Below are 27717 nucleotides of genomic sequence, written 5' to 3' on the forward strand. Positions count from 1 at the left end.
CTAAGACCCCCTGGAGATGGCAGCGAGGGAGAGACGCTGGCCTTGTCTGATCCAGCAGGTCTGCCTTCTTCTTTTCTTCTTCTGAAGGCCCTCTCACATTTTCCCTTCTCTAGGCAAATGGCAGCAGGGTCACCCCTTGGACCTGAACGACGAAAACATCCGGGAAGATCCCAATTACGACGAGGCAGAGGTGGAACGAGAAGCTTTACAAGGTGAGATGGGGGGCCAGGAAAAGAGATGGAATCAAGGCTAAAGGCCAAATATAAGATGTTTTGTCGAAAGAAAGTCCTCTGCAGACAGACGGAAAGAACTGGGCCTGTTTAGCCTTGAGAAGAGAAGACTGCGGGGAGATATGATAGAACTCTTCAAGTACTTGAAAAGTTGCCACACAGAGGAGGGACAGGATTTCTTCTCGATCGTCCCAGAGTGCAGGTCATGGAATAATGGCTCAAATTACAGGGAGACAGATTTCAAGTGAACATCAGGAAAAACTTCCTGTTACAGCAGTACAACAATGGAACCAATGACCTAGGAAGGTGGTGGGCTCTCCAAGACTGGAGGCCTTCAAGAGGCAGCTGAGCAGCCATTTGTCGGGGATGTTTTAAGTTGGATCCCTGCACTAGATGGCCTTATGGGCCCCTCCCAACTCTACTATTCTATGATTTTGTGTTCTGTTTGCCAGCTTGAGCTCCTGGTGAAGAGCTTGGGGTGGAGTGAGGGAGGAATACAAATATCTAATCCAGAACTTTGACCAGCCTTCTCAGACCTGCTGCCCTTCTGATGTTGTTAGGCTCTGACTCCCATCAGCCGTAGCTAGCATGGCCGAAGGCCAGGGACTGTGTATCTCCAGCCACACTGGGTCTCTGTCTATCTCTGTCTTACCATCCGCTGACTATTCTGACTAGAGAGCCAGTGTGGTGTAATGGTTAGAGTGTCAGACTATGACCCAGGGAGACCAGGGTTCAACTCCCCACTAGGTCATGAAGCTCACTGGGGGACTTTGGGCCAGTCGCTGTTTCTCAGCCTAACCTACCTCGCAGAGTTGTTGTAAGGATAAAATCGGGAGGGAAAGAACCACGTCTGTATGTCACCTTGAGCTCCTTAGAGGAAAGGTGGGATACAAATGTATAATAACAGCAACAACCTGGGACCTTCTGTGTGGAAAGCAGTTCCTTTCCCGCTAAGCTTATGTGGTTATGTGGTTTCCTTTTTGCAGGCTACCTGGCAGAAGAGCTTCAGCAAGCAAGCTGTGCGGAGGAGGAGGTTCTGCTCATCCCTCCAGAAAGGCTTACCGGTTCTTCCAAAACAAGGTTCGCCGGATCCAAGAAGCTGCACGTCTGCCTGAGAAGGCTGGATGCGGACACCTTTCATGGCAAAGCAGAAGGAACATTGGGACACGCTTCAGGCACCGGCTCCTCTCGAGAGGAAGAAGAGTCTGGCGTTGCCTTGCGGAAGAAGCAACACTCAGATAACCGAGCTGGCGGGATGGGTAGGCCAAAAAGAAAGAGCCAAGGCACCTGTGCCGGAGAGAGCAAGCACGTGCGCCGATGCCAACTTAGCCAGGAGAATGTCAGCAAACGAAACCCGCTCAGGGGCCACCTCGGCACCCAGTGTCAGCCTGAAGCAGGCAAGTGTCCCCTTTCCTCGTCTTTTCTGTACTTGGTCTGCTAGTTTGATGCCAGTGCAATGGTTAGAGCAGGAGGAAGGAAGCTTGGGCCCAAGAGCCAAATGTGGCCTCTTCATCTGGCCCTCAGAACTCTTACCACGCAACGCTCCGCACTGGACCTACATCACACCCTCTTTTTAGTGTTTTTGCCTGGCTGGAATGTGCCCTCGGACCCTGATCATGCCTCTTGGCTTGCCTAGGTAGAGAGGAGGGGGTGTGAGTATGTGCAGAAACTGGCCTACAGTAAAAAAAGGAAAATGTATATTTGTTGCTCCATCCACTTTTGACTCTGGCAAGCATATTTTTATATATTCATTTTTGTTTTCCGCATTTTGTAGGGCACTCCATGAGACAAACTTCTCTGGGTGGGTTCCATTAACAGATAAGAAGTAAATATAAAACGTAAATCCATCAAATCAAATAAAAAACCTACATAGATGCAGTGAAAGCGAAACTCGCCATGCCCCCCACCCCCAAATAAAATAATAAGATTTAAAAACTGGGAGGCAGACCACATAATTCTATGTTGAGAAAGGCCCAGCTGAACATAGACGTCTTCCATTGGTGCCGAAAAGACCACAATGGTGGCACTTGATGTTCAAATAGGTATCCACTTGAAATTGATGTTTACATGACATTGGTTCCAATGTAGCCAGGGCTGTGAAGTCCACAGTCCACTGTGTAATAGATGGTGGGTGTTGATCCTTCCAGGCTCAGAGTGTCTGACCCACCACCTTATATGAGAGGAATGTAATTTAAAAGTGGGTGAACATCTGCAAATATCAAGGAGTTTGCTCGTATAAAATTAATATGGAGAACAACTTCAGATCAGAAAGAATATACCAGTGAGGAGCCCACACCATGTACCTCAGCAAGGCATTTGGATCTATTGGGACATCTGGAAGACTTCTATGCTCAACTGGAGATGTGTGTACTGACAGTTATTGCATCTGTAAATGTAAACTGATGGTGGTTTATTGTTATTCTTGGTAGTATTCATATAATATTTCTCTTTGTGTACCTTTAATATCCTTGTTTCTTTTATTTCATTATCGTTCCTTTCCTTTCCTTGTTCAATTTGCAAATAAAAGGAATTGATTTAAAAAAAAACAACACAAGATGGCACTTGGCAAGCCTCCCAAAGAAGGCTGTTCCATTAACTATGGGTATGTTTTCTCTTATTCCCCTGCAGGTCACCAAAGTGGGAATTCAGAAAGCTCTCCCTCTTCCAGCCCAGAATTGGATTACTCAAAACGGTACAACTTCCGCCATCAGAGTGCAATTGTTAGGTACGCCCCGGCGGAGGAGGAGCAGGAAGAAGAAGACGAGAGCCATTCTATCTGGGATTCTGAGGAAGACTGGTCACCCACCAAGGAAGGCTGTGATATTGAAGAAAATGAGGAGGAGGAAGAAGCTGAAGATGTGGAGGCTGACGCAAGACCTGTCCGAAACATGCCGCAGAAAAAGGATCGGCCAGGAGCTTCCCGGTGTTACCCATGTCCTGAATGCGGCCGGAAGTTCTCCAACAGCAGCAATATGTGGAAGCACCTTCGTATTCATAAAGGGGAGTTGCCCTACGGCTGCCATGTTTGTGGCAAGTCCTACTCGGACCCCTCCAACCTCGCCAAACACCAGATGCATCACACGGGGGAGCGCCGTCACCAGTGTTCCAAGTGCCCCAAGGCCTTCTACTTGAAGAGCAAGCTGGAGATTCACTTGCGACACCACCAGGGCATCCGCCCTTTCGCCTGCTTGGATTGCAAGAAGAGCTTCTTCAGCCAGGCCGAACTCGTGAAACACATTAAGGATCACGTCTTGGGCCGCCAACTGCCTCGGGTCCAGTGCAAAGTTTGCAAGAAGTCCTTCGGCAGCAACAGCAGCCTGCGCCGGCACCCGTGTCTCCATGTGTGCGATGTCTGTGGCAAGACTTTTGCTCTGAAGGCCGCATACAAATTCCACAAGAAATTCCATAAGAAATTGCACACGGGCTCTTGCGAACGCTGTGGGGTCTCCGGGTTTCATTTCTGCCAAGCCCAAGAGAGGCCCGTGCCGCCAACTCTGCTATCAACCCAGGTGGAAGCTAGGCCTCAAGACCTGACCTCTAGTACAACTCAGAACAGGCCTTCGCCCTCGGACTCGGTTCTTCTGCTCCCTCCTCTGGCAACCTGCAGGCCTCCTCCTCCACCTACAGTGATAGGGCCCGTCTCTTCCCAGGGAGCTGTCCTTTCGAACAGGGCCCCACTTCCAGCTGGGAGCCCCATCCAACCAGCTACCTGGCCCTCGGGCAATGCTTCCGCCAGGCCTCCAGCTCTGGTGTCTGCCCAGCCCTTTCCCCAAGCTTCAGAGGCGTCTCCTCTTTCGTCAGCTGCTAAACATATTCCCATCTCACTGGTGAATTTATCTCTGGAGCCGCTGTCTGTCACAATCCCCCTGGATTATCTGGGGAAGGCGCCATGGTCTGAGATGAACCCATCCAATGGGGCCCCAAAGAAAAACATTATACTTCTTGACCCAGCAACCCTGCCCCCGGGCACCAAGGTCACCATACAGATCCCTGGTCAGAAGATTGTGCCCTTGCCAACACCCCAGACATGCCCACTCTGCCAGACCAAGTATTTTGGGAAGCACCATTGCAAGGTGTCACACCAAGATCCAGGTAAGATTCGGTTTCTCTTCCCTCCCCAGAATAATCTGAAACTCTTAACAGCAATTGTGTTACTAGCAGCAAAAATAGCATGGGCTCGTAAATGGAAAAAATCCACAAGCCCTGATTGTAAAGGTATTGACATCTCTAGAGATGGCAGTCATGGACAAATTGACTGGCTGGGTTCACGGCGGAAGCAGCAATTTTCAGGCTGATCAGTTTGTAGAAAGATGGTCTTGTTTTATCAGTTACTGTAATGTAAGTTACGGATATGTAAGACCTTTTTTTTGTCAACAATGATTTAGTATTGTGTGATGTTTATAGCCTACAGTTTTGCAGCTGTCTCTGAACTGTCCCAAGCCCTAAAGCTTAGCCATACTACTTCAAATGTCAGGAATCAATGTTCTTGGAAAAAACACCTACAACCAGCGTTACACTTTACAGAAATGGCTATGAATGCTTTCCATAAATGCCATTCCTTATTTGCATATCTACTTATTAATCCTAAGAAAATAAAAGGTTTCTGCACAATTTTTTTTTTAAAAGGGAGAATGTCTCTGCCTACAAATTATTATTAGTAAAAGTAGTAAATTACTACTGCTACTATTATTATTACTACTACTAGTAGTAGTTATTATGATTAGTAGTGGTTATTATCAATAATAATAATGTGATTTATCATCTGCCCTTCACCCTAAGGTTCCAGGGCGGGTCACAACAATGTAAAATACTGCATTAAAAACAGTTTAAAAGCAAGAATAGGATCATAGAGTTGGAAAGGGCCTCTAAGGCCATCGAATCCAACCCCCTGCTCAGTGCAGGAATCCAAATTAAAGCAGATCCTACAATGACAGTCACAACTAGACAGAATGCCCTCTTCTGTGCCATGACCACCCCCAGGTCTCTAGGGTGGTGCAACTACCAAGAGGGCCCCCTCTGCTGATCTTAATACCTGAGAGGGTCTGCAGGGAAGAGGTGGGTCAAATACAGTGATGGTGCCCAGCTCCGATTCTAAATGTAATCCATGGGTATGTGCTTGTTCATTTAGCAAGAAGGGGTGAAGAACAGCCCAGTGTGTCCAGGCAGGAGGCTGAAGGGAAGAATACAGTGGGCCCCCAGCAACCGTCCCCAGCTACTCTGCCTCACCTGTATGCCCAGGATGCGGAGGAATTGCTGACCAGGTCCTACAACCGAGAGGCCCATTCCCAGGTGACGTACACCGAGCAAAGGGACGGGAGCAACACGGGAGAGGACTCGGAGGACGACTGGCAAAGGGAAGAGTCAGGAGATTCAGAAGATTCAGAAGATGATGAGGCAGCCCCTGCTGCCTGTGCAAAGAGGCAACGCCTGTTCGCGCCCTCGGCAGCCAAGCGGCGCAAGGGCCGCTATATGTGCACCATCTGCAGCAAGCGTTTTGTCTACCAGCGGTCCCTGAAGCAACACATGCGCATGCACCAGGCCTTTTCCTGCAACTGGTGCAATGCATCCTTCCTCCAGAGCGAGCATCTGAAGTGGCACATGGTCAGCCATGCAAAGGCAGCCACCACATGAGAGAGAGAGCAAAGCAGGCAAGCTACTTTTTCTTGAAAGAGTCCTGCACAGGCTGTGCCAACGGTTCCCCTTGGTGTAATCCCAGCAAGGACATGTGGGGTGCCTTCCCACCATTTTGAAAACCCACTGTGAGTCAGTAGTTGGACTTTAAAAAGGTATGGGAGAGTATCTTAGGCTCCATCCGCACTATACATTTAAAGCAGTGTCATACCACTTTAAACTGTCGCGGCTTCCCCCAAAGAATCTTGGGAACTGTAGTTTGTGAAGGATGCCGAGAGTTGTTGGGAGACAGCCGTATTCCCTTCACGGAGCTACAATTCCCAGAGTTCCCTGGGAAGAGTCTGCGTCTGTGCTGGAATTGCTTTTTAAAGATGTTTCATTTTTAAGATGTTTTAAGAGTTTTGTCCCTTGTTTGCCACACTGAGCTCCTTCAGAGAGGAAGGGCAGGATAGAAATTTAATAAATAATAATAATAGTAGTACTTAAACAAGCCTGGAAATTGTTTCAGACAATAGCAACAACTCCTAACAACTCTCAGCACCCTTAACAATCGACCGTTCCCAGGATGCTTTGAGGAAAACCACAACAGTAGTGCAGATGGGGCCCAGCTGGGGTGCATCCCATGACTGATTATGCTCAAGGCGATTGAAGGATTGGCATGTTGTCACCCAACCAAGTTTATTTGTCTAGAAATTGTATTTCCCATCCTCTCCTCCCCCAAACCTCTTTTAATTTGCTGTACTTGCCTGCCAGTGCAACCCACTGGATTTCATGAGGATTACCGCCCTGTAGGGTTGGGGGACGCATTTAGTTTGGTCCGTGTTTAAGGCCGAGTTTATGAAAGGGGCCTTTTTTGAAACTATGAGAACTGAAACACAGCTGTCCTTTGAAAGAATGTGCCAATGCTGTTCTCCAGTCAAGGTCCACAAATATACAAATGTCAGAAGTGTGCATAAAAAGGAGCATGTTAATGAAAATAACCCTAAAATACATTATATTAGGGGAAATTGCCTGCAGAAATGTGTACATTAGTCAAAACTGAAGACACATACCTGTATAGGAGAAATTTGCACTAAAATGCAGGTATTTTTTCTTAAACCACAAATCGCCGCATGAATGGGGAGAAATGAATTTAAGATTGAAAACTTGAGAAACAACTACAACTGACCCATCCTTTCATTGCTTCTTCCCTTTGACAAAAGCCACCTCTGCCCTTTTAACTTTTTACTCTTATATCTTAATAAATGAGCTTATATGGGGGGATGGTTTTGTGTGTTTTGGGGGAGATATCTTGTTTAATTTCCTAATTGTATTATTTCTTAAAATTCAATAAAATAAATATTTTTTAGAAAATGTGCAAGGCTCCAGAAGATTCTTCTGTTGCTGTCAATAAATAGCCTCTCATCGCTGTGGAAAGGCCTTTGTTTTACTGCGCAATAAATGTGCTAGTGGCCAAGGTGCCACAAGATTTGTTTCTCTCAATAAATAGCGTCTCATAGTTGAGAAAGGCTTTTGCGGAAAGGCCTTTGTTTATGTTGGGAGTGCCAATTCCCCCCTCCCAGTTTATTGATTGGTGGTTTTTAATATGGATGTGGTATATCCATTCAACTCTGCACAGAGGTTTTATTTAGAAAGTTTATAAACCATTTAATCACAAAATCTCTTAAGCAGTATGCATAAAACAGTAAAATAAGTATCAATCATATATAGAGGGTTGCAGCCATCAAAACTGTTCTCAGAGTAGATCCATTGAAATTAAGGGACCTCTGTTAGTCACACCCATTAATTTCAATGGGTTTTGGAGTGCGTTGTCATCAGTATGCTGATGACACGCAGCTCTACTTCTCCTTTTCATCTTCTTCAGGTGAGGCTGTCGATTTGCTGAACCGTTGCCTGGCCTCGACAATGGACTGGATGAGAGTTAACAAACTGAAGCTCAATCCAGACAAGACTGAGATGCTGTTGGTGGACGGGTTCTCTGATCGGATGGTGGATATATACCCTGTCCTGGACGGGGTTACACTCCCCCTAAAGGACCGGGTTCGTAGTCTGGGAGTCTTTTTAGACTCTTCCCTCTCACTTGAGGCTCAAGTAGCCTCGGTGGTTAGGAATGCATTTTACCAACTTCGGTTGGTAGCCCAGCTACGTCCCTATTTGAGTAAAGAGGACCTTACATCAGTGGTACATGCTCTGGTAACCTCACGTTTGGATTACTGTAATGCGCTTTACGTAGGGCTACCTTTGAAGACAGTTCGGAAGCTACAACTAGTGCAAAATGCGGCGGCCAGATTGCTGACAAGGACCAAGCGGTCCGAGCATATAACACCTGTTCTGGCCAGCTTGCACTGGTTGCCAATATGTTTCCGGGCTAGATTCAAAGTGTTGGTATTAACCTATAAAGCCTTATACGGTGCGGGACCACGATACCTTGCGGAACGCCTCTTCCGATATGAACCGGCCCGTGCACTACGTTCTGCTACGAAGGCCCTCCTCCGGGTTCCAACTCACAGGGAGGCCCGGAGGGTGATGACAAGATCTAGGGCCTTCTCAGTGGTGGCCCCCGAACTATGGAACAGTCTCCCTGAGGAAGTACGCCTGGCGCCGACTCTGCTCTCCTTCCGGCGCCAGGTCAAAACCTTCCTATTCTCTGAAGCATTTTAAGTTACATTGATCTAATTTTAAAAATGTTTATTGTATTGTTGATTGTATTTTAATATTATTTTGTTATTCATTGTATTTTTATACTATTTATGTTCACCGCCCAGAGAGCTATCGCTAGTCGGGCGGTATATAAATTTAATAAATAAATAAATAAATTTACTCTAGATAAAACTAATGTTTGGCCCTATCTGCACTTAAAACAGTATCGTACCACTTTAAACAGGCATGGCTTCCCCCAAAGAATCTTGGGAGGTGTTGTTCGAAACCTATTCCCTTCACAGAGCCACAATTCCCAGAGTTCTCTGGGAAGAGGGATTGGCTTTTAAACCACTGTGGAAACTATAGCTCTGTGAGGCAAATAGGGCCGCCTGACAATTCTCAGTACCCTTACCAAACTACAGTTCCCAGGATTCTTTGGGGGAGGCCAGGGCTGTTTAATGTGATATGCTGCTTTAAATCTGTAGTGCAGATGGGGTCTAAGACACGTATATACAGTTGCTGGTCGATGCTGTCTCATTTTTTTTAAGCCTGAACAAGCAAAAGCTTTGGTTTTCTTTTCTTTTTTTTATTAAACACACTAATTCTGTTTTCACCTTTAATTTATTCTTGAGCTGGGGGCATTCAGATGCTTCTATGTTATTTCTTGGCTCCAGGCTTCTAGAGTTTGTCCTCTTCCTTTTGTCGCATGGAGGTGCCTGGTATCCTGCTGACTGCGCCAGGCGAGCCCTGGCAATATTTTGATGTTTTCTTCTGTTGGAGCAGAAATATCCATCTGCATGAGCAGGCTGGCAATGGGGGTTGGGAGTTTTGCAGAGCATATGTTTCGGGGCGGGTCCCAGAGGTGACTGTAGAAGAGATTGCTTGCCTTAATTTTCTCTGTCACACAAAGCGCTCTTTGGAGGGCTATGGATCCGCACGCAGTGAACCAGCCGGCTACTTGAGTCATTCTTGAAACCATAGGAGGCCGATTGCTGCGCCCCGGCCCGATTTCACAATCTCCTTTTAAGTAATGTCACAGTCAAGTTTGGCAGCATTCTGTGCTGGTTGCTTGGATGTTGTGTGTTTCAATTAGGCAAGCAATGAGAAGGGAAATCTTTTTATTATTATTATTATTATTATTATTATTTGGGAAAGAAGAGAGCATCGAGCACAATAAATATGAAGAAATGCCTTTTCAGCAGTCTGTGAAAATTGCACATTGCTGATTTGATAGCATTTTGTGCCAGTTCTCCTTCTCTTCTTATGCCTTGTATGCTTGATCCTTCATGTGAGTGTAGATTGAGTGTGTGTGTTTGCATTAGTTTAGTTATGGTTAAGATTCTTAAATAAACGCCCTCACACCAAAGAGATGTATTTGTTACTGAGCTGTTCCCCACTGAAGTGTTATATTTTGATTCTGTGAGTGTGTGTGCTCAATAAATGTCCCCACGTTTTAGACCTGTGCAAGTGTAACCTACTGGGTTCATCTGCCAAGGCACGCTATTGCCAGGGTCTTAAGATCCTCATTCACATGAGTGCTAGAAAATGCATGTGAAACACTTATTTACAGAGGAGCCTTGCTAACAAAGTAAAGGCACACTGACTGGGAGAAAAACTGAATATTTTCAGGCCATATTTGAACATCCTTCGTATAGATGTCAATTTTGTGTGGACGCCTATTTGGACATCTGGAGGGTTTATATTATACAGCCACGAGAGCGGCAGAATACTACTATATCCAGCGTGGATTTTTCAACACAGACCAGAGCAAACCATTCCTTGATATTATAGAGAAAGCAGTACCATTCCCAATTAACAGGAAAGTAAAGGTTGAATACTCAGAACATTAAACATTATAAGACCCCACACAACTTATACAAATCTGCTTTCTTCAATGTTTACATTATGCATTGATTATGACAAGAGCAGTCCTTTCAAGCTTGGAATGAAGTTGCCTTTTAACACAAAGTTCATCCTCAGAAAGTTGAATGCTTCTGTTAGGTGAATGCTGACTTAAGTCTGTAGGTTGTTTAGTAGCTGAGAATGTTGGAAATGCAACAACAACAAAAAATCAACCCGTGTGACATTGAAGCACTGCAAGCTTCACCTTGCCTCATATTTACAGCTGTTAAACACATCAAGCAGGAAGTTGAATCAGGAGCACAGGAGATCATGGTAGCAAGTAGACAGGAACAGAACAAAAATGCAGGTTGTTCTGTTGATCCAAGAACAGAGTAGTTTGCTTTTGCTGTCATTATACAGCCACAAGAGTGGCTGTATACTATAGCCAACAGGGATTTTTCACATTCCGCAATGTTAAATTGAAAATACCCCCCATGCCCTTCTGAGGCTTCCCATAAGCTCATTTCAAAACAAAACCTTACAAACTAGTCCTGAACTCAGAAACGCTTGCTTAACAACCATCTCAATTTTCATGGCGTACACAAAACAGTCACAGAGAATAGTGAGCTCAAAGTCTAAAGAGAGGGGGAAACCAGATGCCTTTTGGATTTTTTTTCTCTGAGTTCTCATAATCTGTTAAAATTCACTAAAAATCAGTCATGTTCACAGATTACCTGTAATTCTGTTACTGACGTTGCCCCATACTCTGACCTTCATCTTCCGCAGTTTAAAAGTTTAAAAAATGCCTGGCTGATTTTTAATTAATTTAAGAAATGTTGGCTGGCACCCTATGGTAGTGTCGGGCATGCTCAGTAAGAACCAACTGCCGGTGTCCTAAAAGCCAGACTCAGCTGCTGGGCTGGGCTAATCGGGGCCACACCCACACCTGACCTTTGTTTCTCTTGAGACAGTCAGGGCTTCCCCCAAAGAATCCTGGGAAGTGTAGTTTGTGACGGGGGCTGAGAGGAGATTCCTGTTCCACTGACAGAGCTCCAGTGGCCAGGCTGGTTTAACAGCCAGTGTAAATCTGGAACGTGAGGACTGGAGGATGTCTCGTAGGGGTTTAAGTTCTGTGCCACTGCCAATGTTTGGCCAGAAGAGAAGACTTTAGGGCAGGCGTGGGGAACCTCAGGCCCAGGATCTAAATGCGGCATTCCAGCCCTCTTTGCCTTGCCCTTGGATCTCTCCCCTGGCCATTTCTCACCGGCCCTGCTTCCAAGCATTTTTGCCTGGACAGAATGTGTTGTTCAACTGCGATGATGACTCTCATTTGTCTTGATGGAGGACAGAGAGGCGTGTGTGAGGATCACATGCAGAAACTAGCCTATGGTATGAAGGTGAAATGTACATTTGTTGCTCCGCCCACTTGTCTCTGGCCCTGCCCACCATTGCCACGTGGCCCAGAAGGGAATATGGCCTTCGGAGTGAGAGAAGTTCCTCATCCCTGCTATAGGGGGACTGGCTAGCAATAGGCCAGATCATGTGGCACTGTTCGGCTTCTATAAAAAAAACCCCATTGAGGTCACATATTCTCCTTGGTCTGAACAGTTGCTTCCCCATCCCTGGCCACATCAAATAATCTCTGTCTTCTCCCAATTTGTCAGAAGAACATTGGCCTGATGTTGGAGTTGTTTGCAGCCCACATGTTTAATACTCTTTGCCTGTTTTAGAAATTCTGGGCTGTGTATCCAGTGAAGTTATACTCAGAGCAAGACCCATTGAAATTAATGAACCTAAATCAGGATGTGTTCACATCTTGCATTGAAAGCAAATGATTTCCCCTCACCTGCAAATAATCCTGGGAACTGTAGTTTGTTAAGGGTGTTGGGAATTTTAGCTCTGTGAGGGGTAAACTACAGTCCCCAGGATTCTTTGGGGGAAATCATTGGCTTTCAATGTATGGGGTGCATACAGCCTTAGTCATGTCTATTAATGTCAATGGGTCTGCTCTGAGTAGGACGAGCATTGGATCAGTGGTGGCTGACAGTCCATGTCAGTGGAATCTGCTCTGGAAGCTGAGCACCTTGGACAGTGCCTCAAAAGTTTGGACTAAAACCCAGAGCGGATTCCACTGCACCACTGACATGGAGTCACCAGTCACCACTGCATTGGACACCCCCCCCCTGGTCACCATCCACCACACTTCACACCCATACACCTTTCTCCCTCCTCTCTCTCTCTCTCCTGAACCCACCGCAAATGGATTCTAGAAATGGGTGTGTATAGGACAAAAACCAGGCACGACCTTTCCCCCAATTATTTTATTAACATGCTAAAAGAGTCAGTCCTCAAAGCAGCTTTGTCAATGCCCCATGGTGATGATGCTGTTTGCCATTTGCTGATGACGCTGTGGATCTACTCTGCAACCAGGGTGGAAGGTGGCGTGGTGTGCCAGTGCCCGGAGGTGTGTGGTGGTCACCTTCGGCGCAGATTCTGGCTCAACAGCTCTGGATCAGAGTGCAGAACTTGTGAAGGGCAGTCCTTTCCCATTGGTGGGATGCAGGGGCCTTGCTGTTGGGCTGTAGGATGGGCTGAGCTTGATAAGAGGAAAAGGAGACCCTTTGGGATTTAAGGTTGGCAAAGCCTAAGGATGGGCTGATTTGTCAGTTTCAGTTTTCTCAGTCCCTCGTTTCTCCAATCTTAAATTCAGTGCTCCATGTTTCTGCAGCAATTTGCTTTTTAAAAAAAATCCTAGTTAAATTTTATTAGCGTGTTAGTGTGAACTTCTCTTAATAAACATATTTTTGCACGCAATTTTGACTAATAGACATTCTTGCAAGCAATTTCCCCTAACACAATGGGGTTTTTTGTATGCTATTTCACACATATATACTCCTTTTTATGCGCACTTTCCCATAACATATGCGTTTTTTGTGAACATGGGTTGGAGAACTGCATTGCAAGATCTGGATAAGTGCAAATTTCAAAGGAAGGTTGTGTTTTGGTTCTCGTATTGTTTCAGAAAGTGCATATTTGATAGATTGGTCTTTAAATATGCACTGAATCAATTTTCTCCCCTCTCTCAGGATCAGCCTTTCCCCGTCCTTATGGGATCAGATCTATAATTGTTTCATGCATCCAGGATGTGTCTCCCCTCCCCCAGCAATGTTCCCAAGAACGAAGAAATGCATTTGTCATGTGTCTCTAAGCTTGCATGATCAGGCATTCCGTAAGAGCTTAATCTGGAACATAAGATACAGTATGCAAAAGATCAGCTGCAGGTTAGGGTAATTCAAACATCAACCAACTTGCAGCAAAGTATATCTTAATCAGAAAAATATGTTCTGGGTGGAATGAGGGCCTTCCTCGATGAGCTTAATGAGTGATGAGAATCAGATGGAAAGTTTATTTGGACTTTGGGCATGTATTTTTGCACTTAGTGCAAAATCAGTCATCCTTCCTCATGTTAATTCACAATGGAGGTGATAAGACTGGATGTTCCCCCCTGCGCACTCACACACACACACATGCAGACTCCTTGAACACACATTTACTGGTGTTCATGATTGTGACTATGGAACGAGGTTACTAGCTCAGACTGATTTTTCCAGATCTGTGTGTAAGAGGGCAAAAGTAAGGTCCTAGCTGCACTATACATTTGAAACAGATTAGTTTAACAATCTGTTTAAACAGAGTGGTTTAACAATCAACCCCTCTGCCCAGGGAACTGTGAGAACTGTAGCTCTGTGAGGGGAATAGGGGGTCTCCTAACAACTCTCTGCACACTGAAGAAACTGCACTTCCCAGGATTTTGCCGGGAAAGCCATGACTGTTTAAAGTGGTATGATACTGCAGAGGGGGCCTAAATGTTAGGCGCTCCTGTTTAAGCCACCTCTGGCTTATGAAAGCTCCTAGCCTGATAAATTAGCTATTCATTCAAAGGTCCCAGGCTGCAGCCACATTCATGCTGTTACTTCGGCAAAACAGCAGTTAAGTGTGCAGTCATAGTCTCTCAGCCTAACCTACCTCACAGGGTTGTTGTGAGGATCAAATGGAGGGGGAAGAGAAATATGTATGCCACCTTGAACTCCTTGGAGGAACAGGTGGGATATAATAAATAATAATAATAATATAAAATCTGACAAGTTTGGCCCATTCAGAATCAATGATTTGCCATTGGAACAATCGCTCTTTAAGGGCGTCACAGAAGGTGCATTTTGCATGTAAGGGAAACTTGTGGGTGCTCTCTCGATGGCGGCGTTTAGTCTGGAAGTGTTTTGGATTTCACAGCATGGCATTCAGCGTTTCGGAGTTCAAAACCCATAAACAACTTTTTTCTTTTTCCTATTCCCCTGCGAATGTTCACAGGGTGGCTTTTGAATTTGCTATTTCTAATGGGAACGGCTTCCCTGTCACCAGATGTGCCTATATAGATCTTTCTGTGGAGACAGCAGCTGTAAGGCTTTCCGTTTTAGTTGCTGCCGAGTAGAAAAGATCTGGGCAACGGAAAGAAGAAAAGCCCTACTCCGAGCAGAGCCACTGAAATGAACGAACCTCCATTAGTTGTGCTAACTTCCATGCATCTAGGACTAGCATTGAATACCACCCATTAGATCCCAACTGGGCACTAGACCCATTTTTCAAAGTGCAGACATTCTCCCCCCCCCCAATGCATTAAAATATAACAAAGCTAGTAATGGCTGTTTCTGTTCCCTCCGTCCAGCAAGCGCTTTCTCAATGGCTTGTGGCAGAGGGGACATTTGCTACAATGTTTGATCATGGCTGTTGGAGAGGGAGGAGACCCCCTCCTGGGTGGTTGTGTGGTGGTGATGGGGCAGCGCATGAGCTTTGGGGAAGCCCCCTGTCTTTCATTATCCATCTCCCCAACTCTGGAGAGGGCCCACAAGCCCCACCCCTGCTCTGAATGTATCACAGTAGGGGCAAAACTAAATCGATACAGTGAATCCCTGGAGGCACCCCACCTAACAGGGATAGGGATAGATGATATGGGGGTGCGGCAGGCTGCACAGAGCAGCAATGGGGGCAAGGAAAACAGGAGAGAGTAGAGTGGAGAGAGAGGGGTGGGTTTGGGGCCACAGCCGCTCAGGAGCTGGGGTCCTTTTTCCGTTTCTGGAAGCGTCGGAACTTCCCCTGGATGGCCAGGGCGGCCTTCTCCGTCTCGGGGGCGTTCAGGTCAATGTCAACTTCCTCTTCTTCAGCTTCCACCACCTTCTTAGCGCTCCCAGATTTGCCTGTGTGGAGAAGAAGGAACTGGGGTAGCCATTGCACATGGTAGGGAATGGCACCCCGTAATGGACACCCACCCCACACCCCAAACTCTGTGCAACACCAGTCAACAGCAGCAGCAGCCTTTGTTTGTTGCTACAGGGAACCTAGCCGAGGACCTAAATATGTACACGCTTTGTCTCAAGACTGACTAAAAAAAAATGGCGTGGGGAATCTTTGGCCCTTTCATCATCCTATTAGTCACGCATGCTAGGATTGATGGGAGCTGTCATTCAGCGAAATCGAGAGGGCCAAAGGTTACAAGGCCTTCCTTTTCCTAGGTTTGGCAAGGAATAAAATTCTTGCGGGTGTGGGCACTCTGTATAGCAGGAGGAGGGGAAACCTCAGGCCCCAGCCTGAAAGCAAAGGCATATGGTCAAGTTGAAAAAATAAAACAAACAAGAAAGAGTTGTACGTTTCCTCCCAGAAGGAACCCAGGGCAGCAAATAAAAACACTGGAAGCACTCTAAAACATCTTAAAAACAAAAGACTTATTAAAACAAAACACCTTAAAAACTTCTTTAAAAACATCTTAAAAAGCAATTCCAGCACAGACGCAGACCGCTCAGATTGGCAGAGAAGTTGACTGCTTGGAAATAAAATAGAGAAAAAAAGTGTGTGTCTGTGCACATGTGTGTGTGTGTGTGTCTGTGCCAGCTGCCTTCCCTCACCTTTTTCCTCTTGACCAGGGATCTCGCCGGGGGATGGTGACTCATTGGAGCTCAGCTGTAGAAAGAGAGAAAAGGGCACTCCGTTAGAAAGTCCTGTATGTTCCAGCACACATCCTCATTTGCCTTCCAGCTCCCTTGTCATTCAGACGTCCCTGCATGTCTGTTTCCTTTTCAATGTCACACAGGCAGAAGCTTCTGGAATAGCTGCCAGCAGAGAGAAACGTTATAGAGGGATGCGCAGACCTCTCTCTCTCTCTCTAGTTTTAAAATTTATTTAACCCTAAACCATTTCTCTGTTTTACACCAAGCAAGCATCACCTAAGGTGCCCCTTTTGGGGGAAAAACCTACAGGACAAGACAAGCAAGACTGCATACACACCATACATTGAAAGCACCACAGAGCTTGGAAAAGTTACTTTTTTGAACTACAGCTCCCATCACCCCAATCCAGTGGCCATGCTGGCTGGGGCTGATGGGAGTTGTAGTTCAAAAAAGTAACTTTTCCAAGCTCTGCCTCTGGAAGCATCTTGCTTTCCCCAAAGAATCCTAGGACTGATTCTTCATCACAGTTCCCAGCATCCTTAACAAACTGCAGTTCCCAGGATTTGTTGGGGGAAAGTCATGTGCTTGAAATGTGCTTTAAGTGCCTAAAACTGTTGAGGGACTGGAGTGTTTTCTCTGCAAGGAAAAACTACAGCATTTGGGCCCTTTTTAGGTCACATCCACACCATATATTTTGAGTACATGGCCTCCCCCAAGGAATCCTGGGAACTATAGTTTGTTAAGGGACCAGGGAATTTTAGCTCTGTGAGGAGTAAACTACATTTCCCAGGATTCTTTGTGGGGGAAGCCATGCGCTTTGAGTATGTTTTAAATATATGGTGTTTATGTGACCTTAGCTTGAGGGAAAAGATGAGTGGGGCGGGCGGGATGCGGTTACAGAATGATCAAGGGTGTGGTGAGAATTAAAGTCTCTCTCTCTCTTTGGTCCAAACCACGTAAGAATATAAGAAGAGTCCTTCTGGATCAGGCCAAAGGCCTATCTGCTCCAAGCTCCTGTCTTCACAGTAGCCAACCAGATGCCTCTGGGAAGCCTGCAAGGAGGGCATGAGTGCAATAAATCTCTTCGTTCATGTTTCCCAGCAACTGGTCTTCAGAGACTTGCTGCTTCAGGTACTGAAGGCAATATATACCCATCAGGACTACAGTAGCTATTGATAACTTTATTCTCCATTCATCTGCCTAATCCCCTTTTACATTTCTTAAAATTTCAATGTTTATGCAAAACACGTTATAACAAAACCAGAGCAAACACTTCACCAACGACACATCGGCAAGATGCCGGTGACCTCACGTTCAGCACCATCAGACACCCTTGGGATTCAATGGTTTTGCACTGCTTTCAGGGCTTGACCGATATTCTGATCTCGGAGCAAATCTTTGGAAATGTTTCCACCTTGGAGGGCATCAAGGAAGTGATCTTGCTTAGTGCCCTTGTATTCATACAGAGGACTCATCAGAAATCCATTAATCCAACAATTGCCTCTGATATCTCAGACACAATCTGGTTCTTCAACAGACCTGGGGACTGTATAAGTTTGAGTGATTTTGGCTTAGGCTCCTTGGAAGTCCAAATACCTTATTTAGTTGCAAACCAGTACCCTTTAAATTTGCTTTTAGCAGCCCATGCGCATGCAGCCTTTATTTGCATGAGTTACAAAATGGGAAACCTGATTTAATCATTGATTTCTTTTCCCCCTCTAGTGTTTTAAATTAGTAGTTCAACTGGCTCGATTTATATCAACCCACCCTGATGGGAATGCACTTAAAACTCCATAGTGGGAGCAGGGGTGTAGTCATCCAGGGTCTCAGGGAGTCTTACTTTTTTGGGAGCAGGGTCCCTATGTCTCCAGCGGCCTATGAGACAATCAGCATGCATGGGGAGTCTGTTAGCCACTGAGAAGAGTCTTCTAAGATGCTTCCTTGTCCTTTCCTGATGATTGAAGCCAATCAGAGTAAAAGGAGCTGAGTCAGCCACTGAGAAGACTCTTCTCAGTAGCTAACACACTCCCTTTTCATGCTAATATTCTCCCAGGGATGTCTATTGTGGGAGAAGGCATGCATGGGAAGGACTGAGGAATGTGGAGATGACAACAGACAGCTTTTTAAAAATAATTAAACACATTCCTTAAGTGTACACACCATACCTTTAAAGCACATGACATCCCACCCCCATCCAAAGAATGCTGGGAACTGTAGTTTGCTAAGGATGTTGGGAACTGGAGCTCTGTGAAGGGTAAACTACAGTTCCCAATATTCTTTTCTTGGGGTGGGGGGAAATGTGTATATGGTTGGTGTGTACGTACATTGCCTAGGATGGAAATCGAATCTGCAATAAAACGTTGCAGTGTGCAGAGCTCCTGCTCAGCTATGCCCTCTTTCAAGATGTTCCATTTCATTGGCCCTTAATCCCATTTCCCCCCACCCACTCCAACTGTCAGTCAGCATTCCATGGCCACTAAGCATCCTCGGTCCTTTCTGGGTCATTTTTATGATTTTCTCCCCCTTAGAGATTGTATTATTATTAGAATTTATGACCCACCCTTCACCCAGAGGTCCCAGGTTACCACAATTTAAAAACACATAATTAAAACAGTTAGAAACAACCTAAATAACATCGCAGAAAATAGGGTGGGTTCTAATCTTCAGCATTTGCCAAAAGTTGTGCAGTGAAATTGCCAGACACACCTTAGTAGGGAGGGGGTTCCACAGCTTGGGGGCCGCCACAGAGAAGGCCCTCCCCTGGGCCACCCTCCTGACCTTCCGTGGGTGGCGGAACTACCAAAAGGTTCCCTCTGCTGATCTCAACACCCAAGAGGGTCTGCAGGGAAGGAGGTGGTCTGGCAATCTTTCAGATATTTGGGACCTTAAGTATATATAACAACAAAACATCATTCTGTGAGGGACTATCCCGACATGGGAGACTGGGGGTGGCTGTGGGTCCATGATTATGTGCCTGCAGCAAAAAGTTACAGCGGAGGGCTTGAGGCGGAGTGAGGATGTGTTGCGATAGTGTTGGTGAGAACAGCAAGCAGCAGCCCAGGCTGGGCAGCTCTTTGGCCAGGACTGAGCATGACAACGCAGGCCGGCAGCTATTCTTCCTTTCTCTTTTCTTTTTGCAGGGGCTGTAGAGGGACTGCAGCTGTGTGCTGTGTGTGTATGTGCGAGGAGGTTACAGCATTGCCGCATTCAGCTCTTCCTGACACTTCAGTGGGCGATGAAACTCTCAAGCAGCAATTAAGACCCTGCTGGGCCAACCTCAGCAGTTTTGAGGACAAGCCCAACGGGAGGTCGAGTGGGGGCAAAGATGGAAAGCTGGGGGGGGGGAAAGGACAACTAGGAAGGGTGTGTGTGAAGGGCTCTCAAGAAAGGGCAGCACTCAGATATGCAGGGCCCTGCAAACCTTCTGTCAGTCTACCAGCAGCACTGCTTTGCAGAGCAAAGTCCAGATGTCTTGGACTACAACTCCCATCAGCCCCAGCCCGCCCCAGGATAGCACCAGGTTGCTCTGCAAGGCCTGGTGGATGAGTCCACCCAAGCTACTAGTCCACAAATATTATTGCTTCCCCCAAAGAATCCTGGGAACTGTAGTTTGTTAAAGATGCTGGGAATTGTAGCTCTGTGGGGAGTAAACTACAGTTCCCAGGATTCTTCAGGGGACGCCATGTGCTTTCAATGTATGGTGTGTACGCACAGTATGTGTCACTTTAATCAAAAGATGGGGAGTCTGTGGCCCACCAGATGACTCCAACTCCCATCAGCCCCAGTCAGCATAGCCAATGGTCAAGGGTGATGGGAGTTGTAGTCCAACAACGTCTGTAGGCCACAGGTCCCTCTGAGTATGGGCAGGCTTGCATGCCTGCCATTGCTGGCTTTCTAACTGCAGAACCCCCAGATAGTCTCGCTAGGAACCCCGAGAATTTCCGCAGCGCACCATTTGAAAGAAAGCAGGGCTCCCCAGGAAAAGAGTTTCCTCTCCTTCTCTTTCGAGTAAAGGGTCCCCCCTTTGTTTTCCGATCATGTCTTGTCTTTCATCCCCCTTTCCCAGAAATAGCTCAAATGATCGTCTTTGTTTTCATTCTGCCACAGTAGTTCCCCCCCCTCCGCTGGGTTGCCCATGGGCTGTGTGCAACACGGAGAACCAGCTGTTTCCCCCTTCTCTTTTGTCTTCTGACAGTTGTAGAGGCTGGACCCCTGCTGGGATAACATCCCAGGTCACCCTGCTGCTGTCAGTCAAGGACAGGCAAACTGCAGGTCTTGGAGAGGAAGGCAGCAATCAGGGACACAAAACAGTACAAAGCCTGGTGATGGCGTGTATGTGTGTGTGGGGACATGAACCATTGCCCACTTATCCACCCCACCCCACTCCCAATCAGATAGTCGATAGCTGGAATGTCTCCTCCCAGCTACATCTGTTAAAGTTCTGCCTGACTCACTGTAGCTGTAGGGAGTTGTGAGGGATGGGGTAGAAATTTGATTCTGTTTGCATTTGACTCCATCAAATCCACACTTTCAGAAACAATATGAGAACCGAAACAGTCATCCATTTGGATTAGCACGGACCCAAATTTTCCAATGAGGTTCACCTATCAAACTATGCTTGCAAAAATGCATAGATTTTGGGGGGAAGTGTGCATAAAATGAATCTGTTATACACCATGATATACCAAAATTGGGAGAAATTGCTTGCAAAAATCTGCAGATTAGTCAAAACTGCAAACAAAATTGTGTTCATTAGGAGAAATTTGCACTAAAATGATGAAGAATTTCATAGAATCATACAGTTTAAAAGGGCCTATAAGGCCATCTAGTCCAACCCCCTGCTCAGTGCAGGAATCCAAATTAAAACATACCCAACAGGTGGCTGTCCAGCTGCCTCTTTAATGCTTCCAGTATTGGAGAGCCCACCACCTCCCTAGGTCATTGGTTCCATTGTTGTACCACTCTAACAGTTAGGAAGCTTTTTGCTGATGTTCAGTTGAAATATGGCTTCCTGTAACTTGAGCCCATTATTCCGTGTCCTGCACTCTGGGATGATCGAGAAGAGATCCTGGCCCTCCTCTGCGTGGCAACCTCTCAAGTACTTGAAGAGCACTATCGTATCTCCCCTCGGTCTTCTCTTCTCTGGGCTAAACATGCCCAGTTCTTTCAGCCTTTCCTCAGAGGGCTTTGTTTCCAGTCCCCTGATCATCCTTGTTGCCCTCCTCTGAACCTGTTCGTTTGTCTGCAACCTTCTTGAAGTGCAGAGACCAGAACTGAATGCAGTAGTCAAGTTAAGGGCTAGCCAGGGCCGAACAGAGGGGAACCAATACGTCATGCAATTTGGAAACTATACGTCTCGGTGGAGCTACCAAGCTCATCCTCCTGTATTTCTGTGCAGGGATATATATTTTTAACATATAGCGCGACTCCGCCTCCCTTTTTATTCCTTCTGTTCTTTTTGAACAAGTTATATCCTTCAATCGCTGCATTTCAGTCATGGGAGTTAATGAGGATTTTTTTTTTTATCGTAAAAAAATCGCACATCGCTGCAGAAATAAATTTAAGATTGCGAAAATGAGAAACGGAGAGAAGTGAAATTGGAAGGTCCTTCTGTCCCTGAGAGCTACCCTTGTTATTTCTTGCTTTGATTATCATTTCAAGTGCTTCTTGGTGAAAACCTGCTCAAGGCGGCTTACAAACAAAATGGAACAGGCAACCATAGGGATGGGAAACATCTGTCATTCTCCAGGTGTCCTTGGACTTTACCTCCCATCGGCCCCAGCCACCATGGCCCACAGTCAGGCATGATGGGAGCTGCAGTCTAGCAACATCTGGAGGGCCACAGGGTGTTCCACCCCTGGAATACAGCTACAACCATCAAATCACACAAGAGAAACTGAGAGGAACCGGAATTGACAGTTACCCATTCCCTACTTGGAAGTGACCACTTCCACAATATATCCTTACAACAGGCTTTTCCAGCCTTTGGGTCCCTGGATGTTGCTGGACTCCAACTCCCATCAGCCCTAGCCAGCATGGCCAATGGTCAGGAACGATGGGAACTGTGGTCCAGCAACATCTGGGGACCCATTGGTTGGGAAAAGCTGCTTTGCACCCTCCCTTGGTCTCTATAGCACCCCCACGTGGCAAGATGGCAGGGGTACCCCAGGATGCCTCCGCTCCCTGCCCGCTCCTCTCAATCCTCTTGGAAGATGTGCTGCTTTGATGATTCCTCCTGGGGGAGGAGGGTCTTCCCCCTGCGTTTGTTGTTGCCGAGGCAACTGCAGCCCAGCCCATAATGATCTCAATTGCACGCAGACACGCAAGAAGAAAAGAAGAGGCAGATGCTCTGGTAATCTCCCAAGGAAGAAACGTGTGTGTGTGTGTGTGTGTGTGTATGGGGGGGGATATATGAAGCCGTTAGGACGCTGAAAAGCTTTTCCTTTTTTGTCCGCAGGGATTGGATGAGTACAGCACAAAAAAAGTAACCCAGAGAATTCAGCAGGAATTGGAGGTCATGTGAGCAAGAAACGATGGTGGGAGGAGGGAGAGATAAAAGGGGGGCAGGCAAAGGGACGGCACACAAAGGCCTATATAATTGTTGGCCACCTTGACTTTTCCCATCCACGCTTGGGCTCTCGAGCTTTGAGCAGCTGCGTGGCAGTCAGAAAGTCAACAGGCGCATCATTTCCTCCTCTCCAGCACAGAGAAGTGGTGAAGGAGACTGCACCTGGTGAATTTCTACCTGTCGCTGCTGCTGTTAAAAGCACAGGAGCCTGACCACGGGAAAGAGAGAAGAAGATGGCAATCAGATCTGGGGAGTGGAAGACAGAGTGAAGCGCCCCAGGGCCAGTCTGTTAGGAAGATGAGGCTGGCGATGGCTGCTAGCCAGTGGGGAGAGCTGCTGTTGCGCTCAGGTCCTGCTTGCGGGCTTCCCGTGGGGTCATCTGGCTGGCCACTGTGAGGAGGCTGGACTAGATGGGCTCCTTTTGGCCTGATCCAGCAGCCAGGCTTTTCTGAGGTTCTTATGAGTAACAGTGAGGGAGGGCTCTTGCATTCGGGTGAGATGGCATCAAAGGACATGGTGCTCGAAGGGGGGAGGGGGGATTGGGGGGGGCGGTGAGGTCCCTCCCTGCCTAAAGGTGGTTACAGTCTTGGCTTCGCCAGTGGGAAGACAGCAAACACGTTCATTTAGATTGCAAGCATGTACACAGGTTGCCAGCTCTTATGAATTCTACCACTTCCTCCTGAAGAGTGCCTTATGCTGATTTGGGCCAGGGTTTAGACTTCCAGTTAAGTATGCGTGATATTGCAGCCTTAGAGGGCTTGCAGCCAAACATGTGGCTGGTTATTTCTAATCAATACTTGGAACTGAAGCCTTCTGCAGCTCTTGACTGTACATCTCTCATCTTCGTTCATTCATTCATTCACTCATTCACTCTCTCAGTTTCCCTTCCCCTTGCAGATTTTCTCCTCTGGCCTTCTCTTGACACTATCCTCGAGGGCATCTCTGGGGAGGGCTGGGAGCAGTCCTCCTGAAAGCCTGGAGAGCAGCTGCCAGTCAGAGTGGAGAAGACTGAGGGAGATGGACCCATAAGGCATCGTCCTAGGTTCCTAAGGTTCCATACCCCCTACTCTACCTCCTCCTTCCTTTCCTCCGATTCTCCCCTTATTTTCCTAAGCCGCTCTTCCTGTCCTGCCTCTCTCTTGCATCACAGCAGCTCAACCAATGGCAACAGCAGGCTCAGGTGCCTGCTGTGCCTCTTTGTCCACATCCCTCTGGCCTATACAAATCAGAACTGGAGACTCTCTCAGACCCCTTCACTTCACAACGCGCCTCCACCCCCTTGACACCTAGAAAACCTCTCCCCTCACACACACACACATTCCAGGATCTCTGCTTCTCGTTCTGCCTTGCACAGAACAGGACTGCTTCCCTCCCATAACGTAAGAGTGATCCAGTATCAAAGCATCTGAGCAAAGTGGTGGACATTCCTATTCCTCTCCCTCCCCTCCCCAAGCTGTGGGAAATTCTGGCTCAGCCGGTTACAGCAGCATTGGATGAGAGAGGCTGTGGCAGAGTGTTGATTTTGGAAAGGGTTTGCAAAACAAACAAACCACCACTGTTTATTTACAACTGCACAATTCAGCTGATTTGTTACGAGAGGGGAGCGCAAGGCAACAAGTACACAGCAGATCGCCTTGTCAGACTCGTCCTAGCAAACATCACTCTGCAAGGAAAGTCAGTATCCAACCAGCTTCTACCAAGCAGCTCCAGCAGCGTAAGGAACTGTCTTCCCACCCCCCACACTCTCCAGCCAAAATAAGGACAATCTCTTATTTGGTTCTTTTGGCCCACACCCCAGAGTCAGACTGAAGCCAGCAATAATGTTTAAGAGCTAACAATGGTATGATGAATATCACTGTTTGCGGCATGTACACTTAGACCCCTTCCTATTTTGAGAGCAGGGTCCCAGCTAGGTCCCTATGTCTCCAGCATCCTGCAAGCCACACAGTATGAAAGAAGAATGTTTTAGCCACTGAGAAGAGTCTTCTAACATGCTTCCTTGTCCTTTCCTGCTGATTGGAGCCAGTCAGAGTGAAAGGAGGTGAGTCAGCCACTGAGAAGACTCTTTTCAGTAGCTAACACTCTCCTGTTTCATGCTTTTTGGCTCCTGGGGATGTCTGCTGTTGTGGGAGAAGGCATTAAAAAGGATCTCATTCTCAACTCAGCAGCAAAAAGGGGGAGTATAGCTGTAACTAACACAAAGGAGCCCTGCACTTCTGAATTTGCCACTACACTGCTGCTTCCCAGCTTCAACTCAGAAAACAGACTTTTCAACTTCCCCCCCCCCCAGCCTGTAGAGACTGACCACCTGAATGGATGCGATGAGATTCTGCTGCCTCAGTAGCCCATTGATGAGCATTGATCATTTGTTAGTGGCTGTTGGGATCAGCACCCTGTTCTCAGAACCCTCTGACAGCGATGCCCTTGGCTGCCCAATTTTACAAGCACAGAGCAGGTAGTGCCGGACTTGTTGTGGTATCAGTTGAAAAAAGTGGGGGTTCAGCAGCCAAGCAGCTTCAGAAATATAGAGCGAAGTCTGTCCAGGCTCTCTCACACTCCTCGAATCCACTGAACGTCGAAGGAGATCTACCTAAAGGGCTCTCGGAGGAGAAGTTTGAAGGCTGAATCTTGGGGGCCCTCCAGGCGGGTAGAGTTTTCGTTGTTTTATTATTATTAACTTTTTTTGATACAGAATTACACATTAATTACAGCCTCCAAACACGAGTGGGCTTCAAATGTATGGTGTGGATGTGACCACTAGTCCAGTGTGGCAGAGGTGAGCACCAGAACATTCCCAGCGGAGGTCTGAGAGCCACCATTTAAATTTTCCCACAATGCCCCTGACCAAGTGTCACTTCAGGGCATTGCGGAATACTTAAATGGCAGCCTGGTGCCACAGGGGGAACATGGCTCCTCCCCAAAGAATCCTGGGAACTGTAGTTTACTCCTTACAGACCTACCATTCACAGCACCCGTAACAAACTACAGTTCCCAGGATTCTTTGGGGAAAGCCATGTGCTTTAAATGTATGGTGTGGATGTGACTACACAGGGGGAAAATTTACAACTGTAGATGCAAGGGGGCAGGTAGCAGAAAACGTCTTCCACATATCTTGTCCCCCCCAACTCCTTATTTTGTCCTTTACCAAAGCCTCATCTACTCTCTTCTCTGTAGCCTTGTCATCGCAAGAGATTACAAGCCCTCCCCACATTGCATCACTTCTGTCCACTCTGTATGGCACCCAGCACACTCTTGGATTTAAGTCCGCCAAGTGACTAGTCCACAAGTAAAAAAGGCTATCGCTCACCCCACTCATTTGTGGCATACTCGCAACCCTTAAGGTGGGAAAAAATGGAAATGGACTGCCTTCAAGTTGATCCTGACTTATGGCTACCCTATGAATAGGGTTTTCATGGTAAATGGTATTCAGAGGGGGTTTACCATTGCCTCCCTCTGAGGCTAGTCCTCCCCAGCTGGCTGCGGCCTGCTTAGCTTGCCACAGCTGCACAAGCCGGACCCTTCCTTGTCTGCAACTGGGTTCCTTGGGACTATGCCGCTTGCCCACGGCTGCACAGGTGGCAGGGCACGGAACCCTTGAGCCACTCACTGTGGGGGTGATCTTTAGCTGGCCCTTTACACCCAGGAGACACGAGCGGGGATTTGAACTCACAGACTCTGGACTCCCAGCCAGGCTCTCCTCCCCACTGTGCTATACCAGCTGTCTTAAGGTGGGAAGGGAGGGGGAATTGTTTAGGGAAAAAAACTTTATTCCCCAGTCGCCACAAGACAATTCCGACTCGCCAGAGGGGAGCGGTGACTTACAAGCCAAGCACCTCCTTGACCGGAAACAACACCTCCAAGGTAGGAACTGCAGCAGGAGGAGATGCATCCCCACCCGAGGATAAGCAGCCTGTGGAAGGGTGTGCGGTGTTGGTGGACCCGCCTAAAGCACCAGCTATGGCTCTCTCGCTGCCCCTCCAGGGCAATTAACCATCATTATAAGCATCAGCCCTTGCCGGCTCATGCCTAAATGACTTCTGTCAACCACGCTGAGCCGCAGCCCACCTCAACAGCTCTCTTCAGGAGCTGCTGCTTCCTTTGTAAAAGAGGTCCACAGATTGGGGGGGGGATTATCACAAAGGTTGGCCACAGTGCCTGGGGGAGCCACAGAGTGGCGACCGTGCAAACCCGACTGGACAGAATTTGCCACAGAACTGCTGGGAAATCTTCCCAAGTGGCGCTTGCAGAAGTAGAGTGTAAGATCAGAGCCCTGCAGGATCAGGCCAAGGTCCACCTGGCCCATGAGCCTCTTTTGCTCGGGCCAATCCGATATGCAAGCAGATGTATCCAGAGAAAGCTAAACAGAACCTCCATAGACAGGGCCAGCCTATCTCTGGATATCAGATGCTGGCAGGCAAGCAACAGGGGAGGGCTGCGACTACTTCCCCTGTCCCTTGTTCCCAGGGGCATCAACCGAGTTCTACTCAGAGCAGACCCACTGAAATTAATGGACCTCTGTTGATCATGTTTATTCACTCCAGTGGGTCTACTCTGAGTAGAACTAGTACTGGATCCAACCCCTTTGGTCTGACCCTGTGAGGTCAGAGTGGGACCTGGGAGACCAGGATTCAAATCCCCATTCCGCCATGAAGCTCACTGGGTGACCTTGCGGGCTAGTCACTGCCTCTCAGCCTAACCCACCTCACAAGATTCTTGGGAGGACAGAACCATGTTTGTACACCACCTTGAGCTCCTTGGAGGAAAGGGGGGACATAAATGTGATTAAGATGATGATATACAGTAGCTT

General features: G+C 47.3%; 3 protein-coding genes across 6 annotated transcripts in view; 1 reads left to right on the forward strand and 2 right to left on the reverse strand.

The window, feature by feature from the left end:
* The window catches only part of SDHC (succinate dehydrogenase complex subunit C), a 59386-nt gene extending 48219 nt beyond the window's left edge, over positions 1 to 11167 (reverse strand). Inside the window, exon 1 of the mRNA XM_061606020.1 lies at positions 11078 to 11167. The gene's annotated coding sequence lies outside the window, so the exon portion shown is untranslated. The remainder of the gene's footprint in view (positions 1 to 11077) is intronic.
* On the forward strand, positions 3201 to 7080 carry LOC133374853 (zinc finger protein 629-like). The gene is made up of 2 exons (XM_061606125.1): positions 3201 to 4322; positions 5359 to 7080. The coding sequence occupies exons 1-2, from the start codon at positions 3203 to 3205 to the stop codon at positions 5859 to 5861; spliced, it is 1623 nt and encodes a 540-aa protein (XP_061462109.1). The 5' UTR covers positions 3201 to 3202; the 3' UTR covers positions 5862 to 7080.
* A 1493-nt stretch (positions 11168 to 12660) lies between the features above and the next one.
* Positions 12661 to 27717, reverse strand: part of PCP4L1 (Purkinje cell protein 4 like 1) — a 39078-nt gene continuing 24021 nt past the window's right edge. For 3 of the 4 annotated variants that reach the window (XM_061606029.1, XM_061606028.1, XM_061606030.1), the window contains 2 exons: positions 16301 to 16355; positions 12661 to 15595 (listed from right to left, as the gene is read on the reverse strand). In XM_061606029.1, coding sequence (XP_061462013.1) covers positions 15447 to 15595; positions 16301 to 16355 — 204 coding nt within the window. In that variant the 3' untranslated portion in view covers positions 12661 to 15446. The remainder of the gene's footprint in view (positions 15596 to 16300; positions 16356 to 27717) is intronic. The other variant, XR_009759992.1, reaches the window with a different exon arrangement.

The sequence above is a fragment of the Rhineura floridana genome, chromosome 22, assembly GCF_030035675.1.
Source record: "Rhineura floridana isolate rRhiFlo1 chromosome 22, rRhiFlo1.hap2, whole genome shotgun sequence".
Lineage (NCBI taxonomy): Eukaryota > Metazoa > Chordata > Lepidosauria > Squamata > Rhineuridae > Rhineura > Rhineura floridana.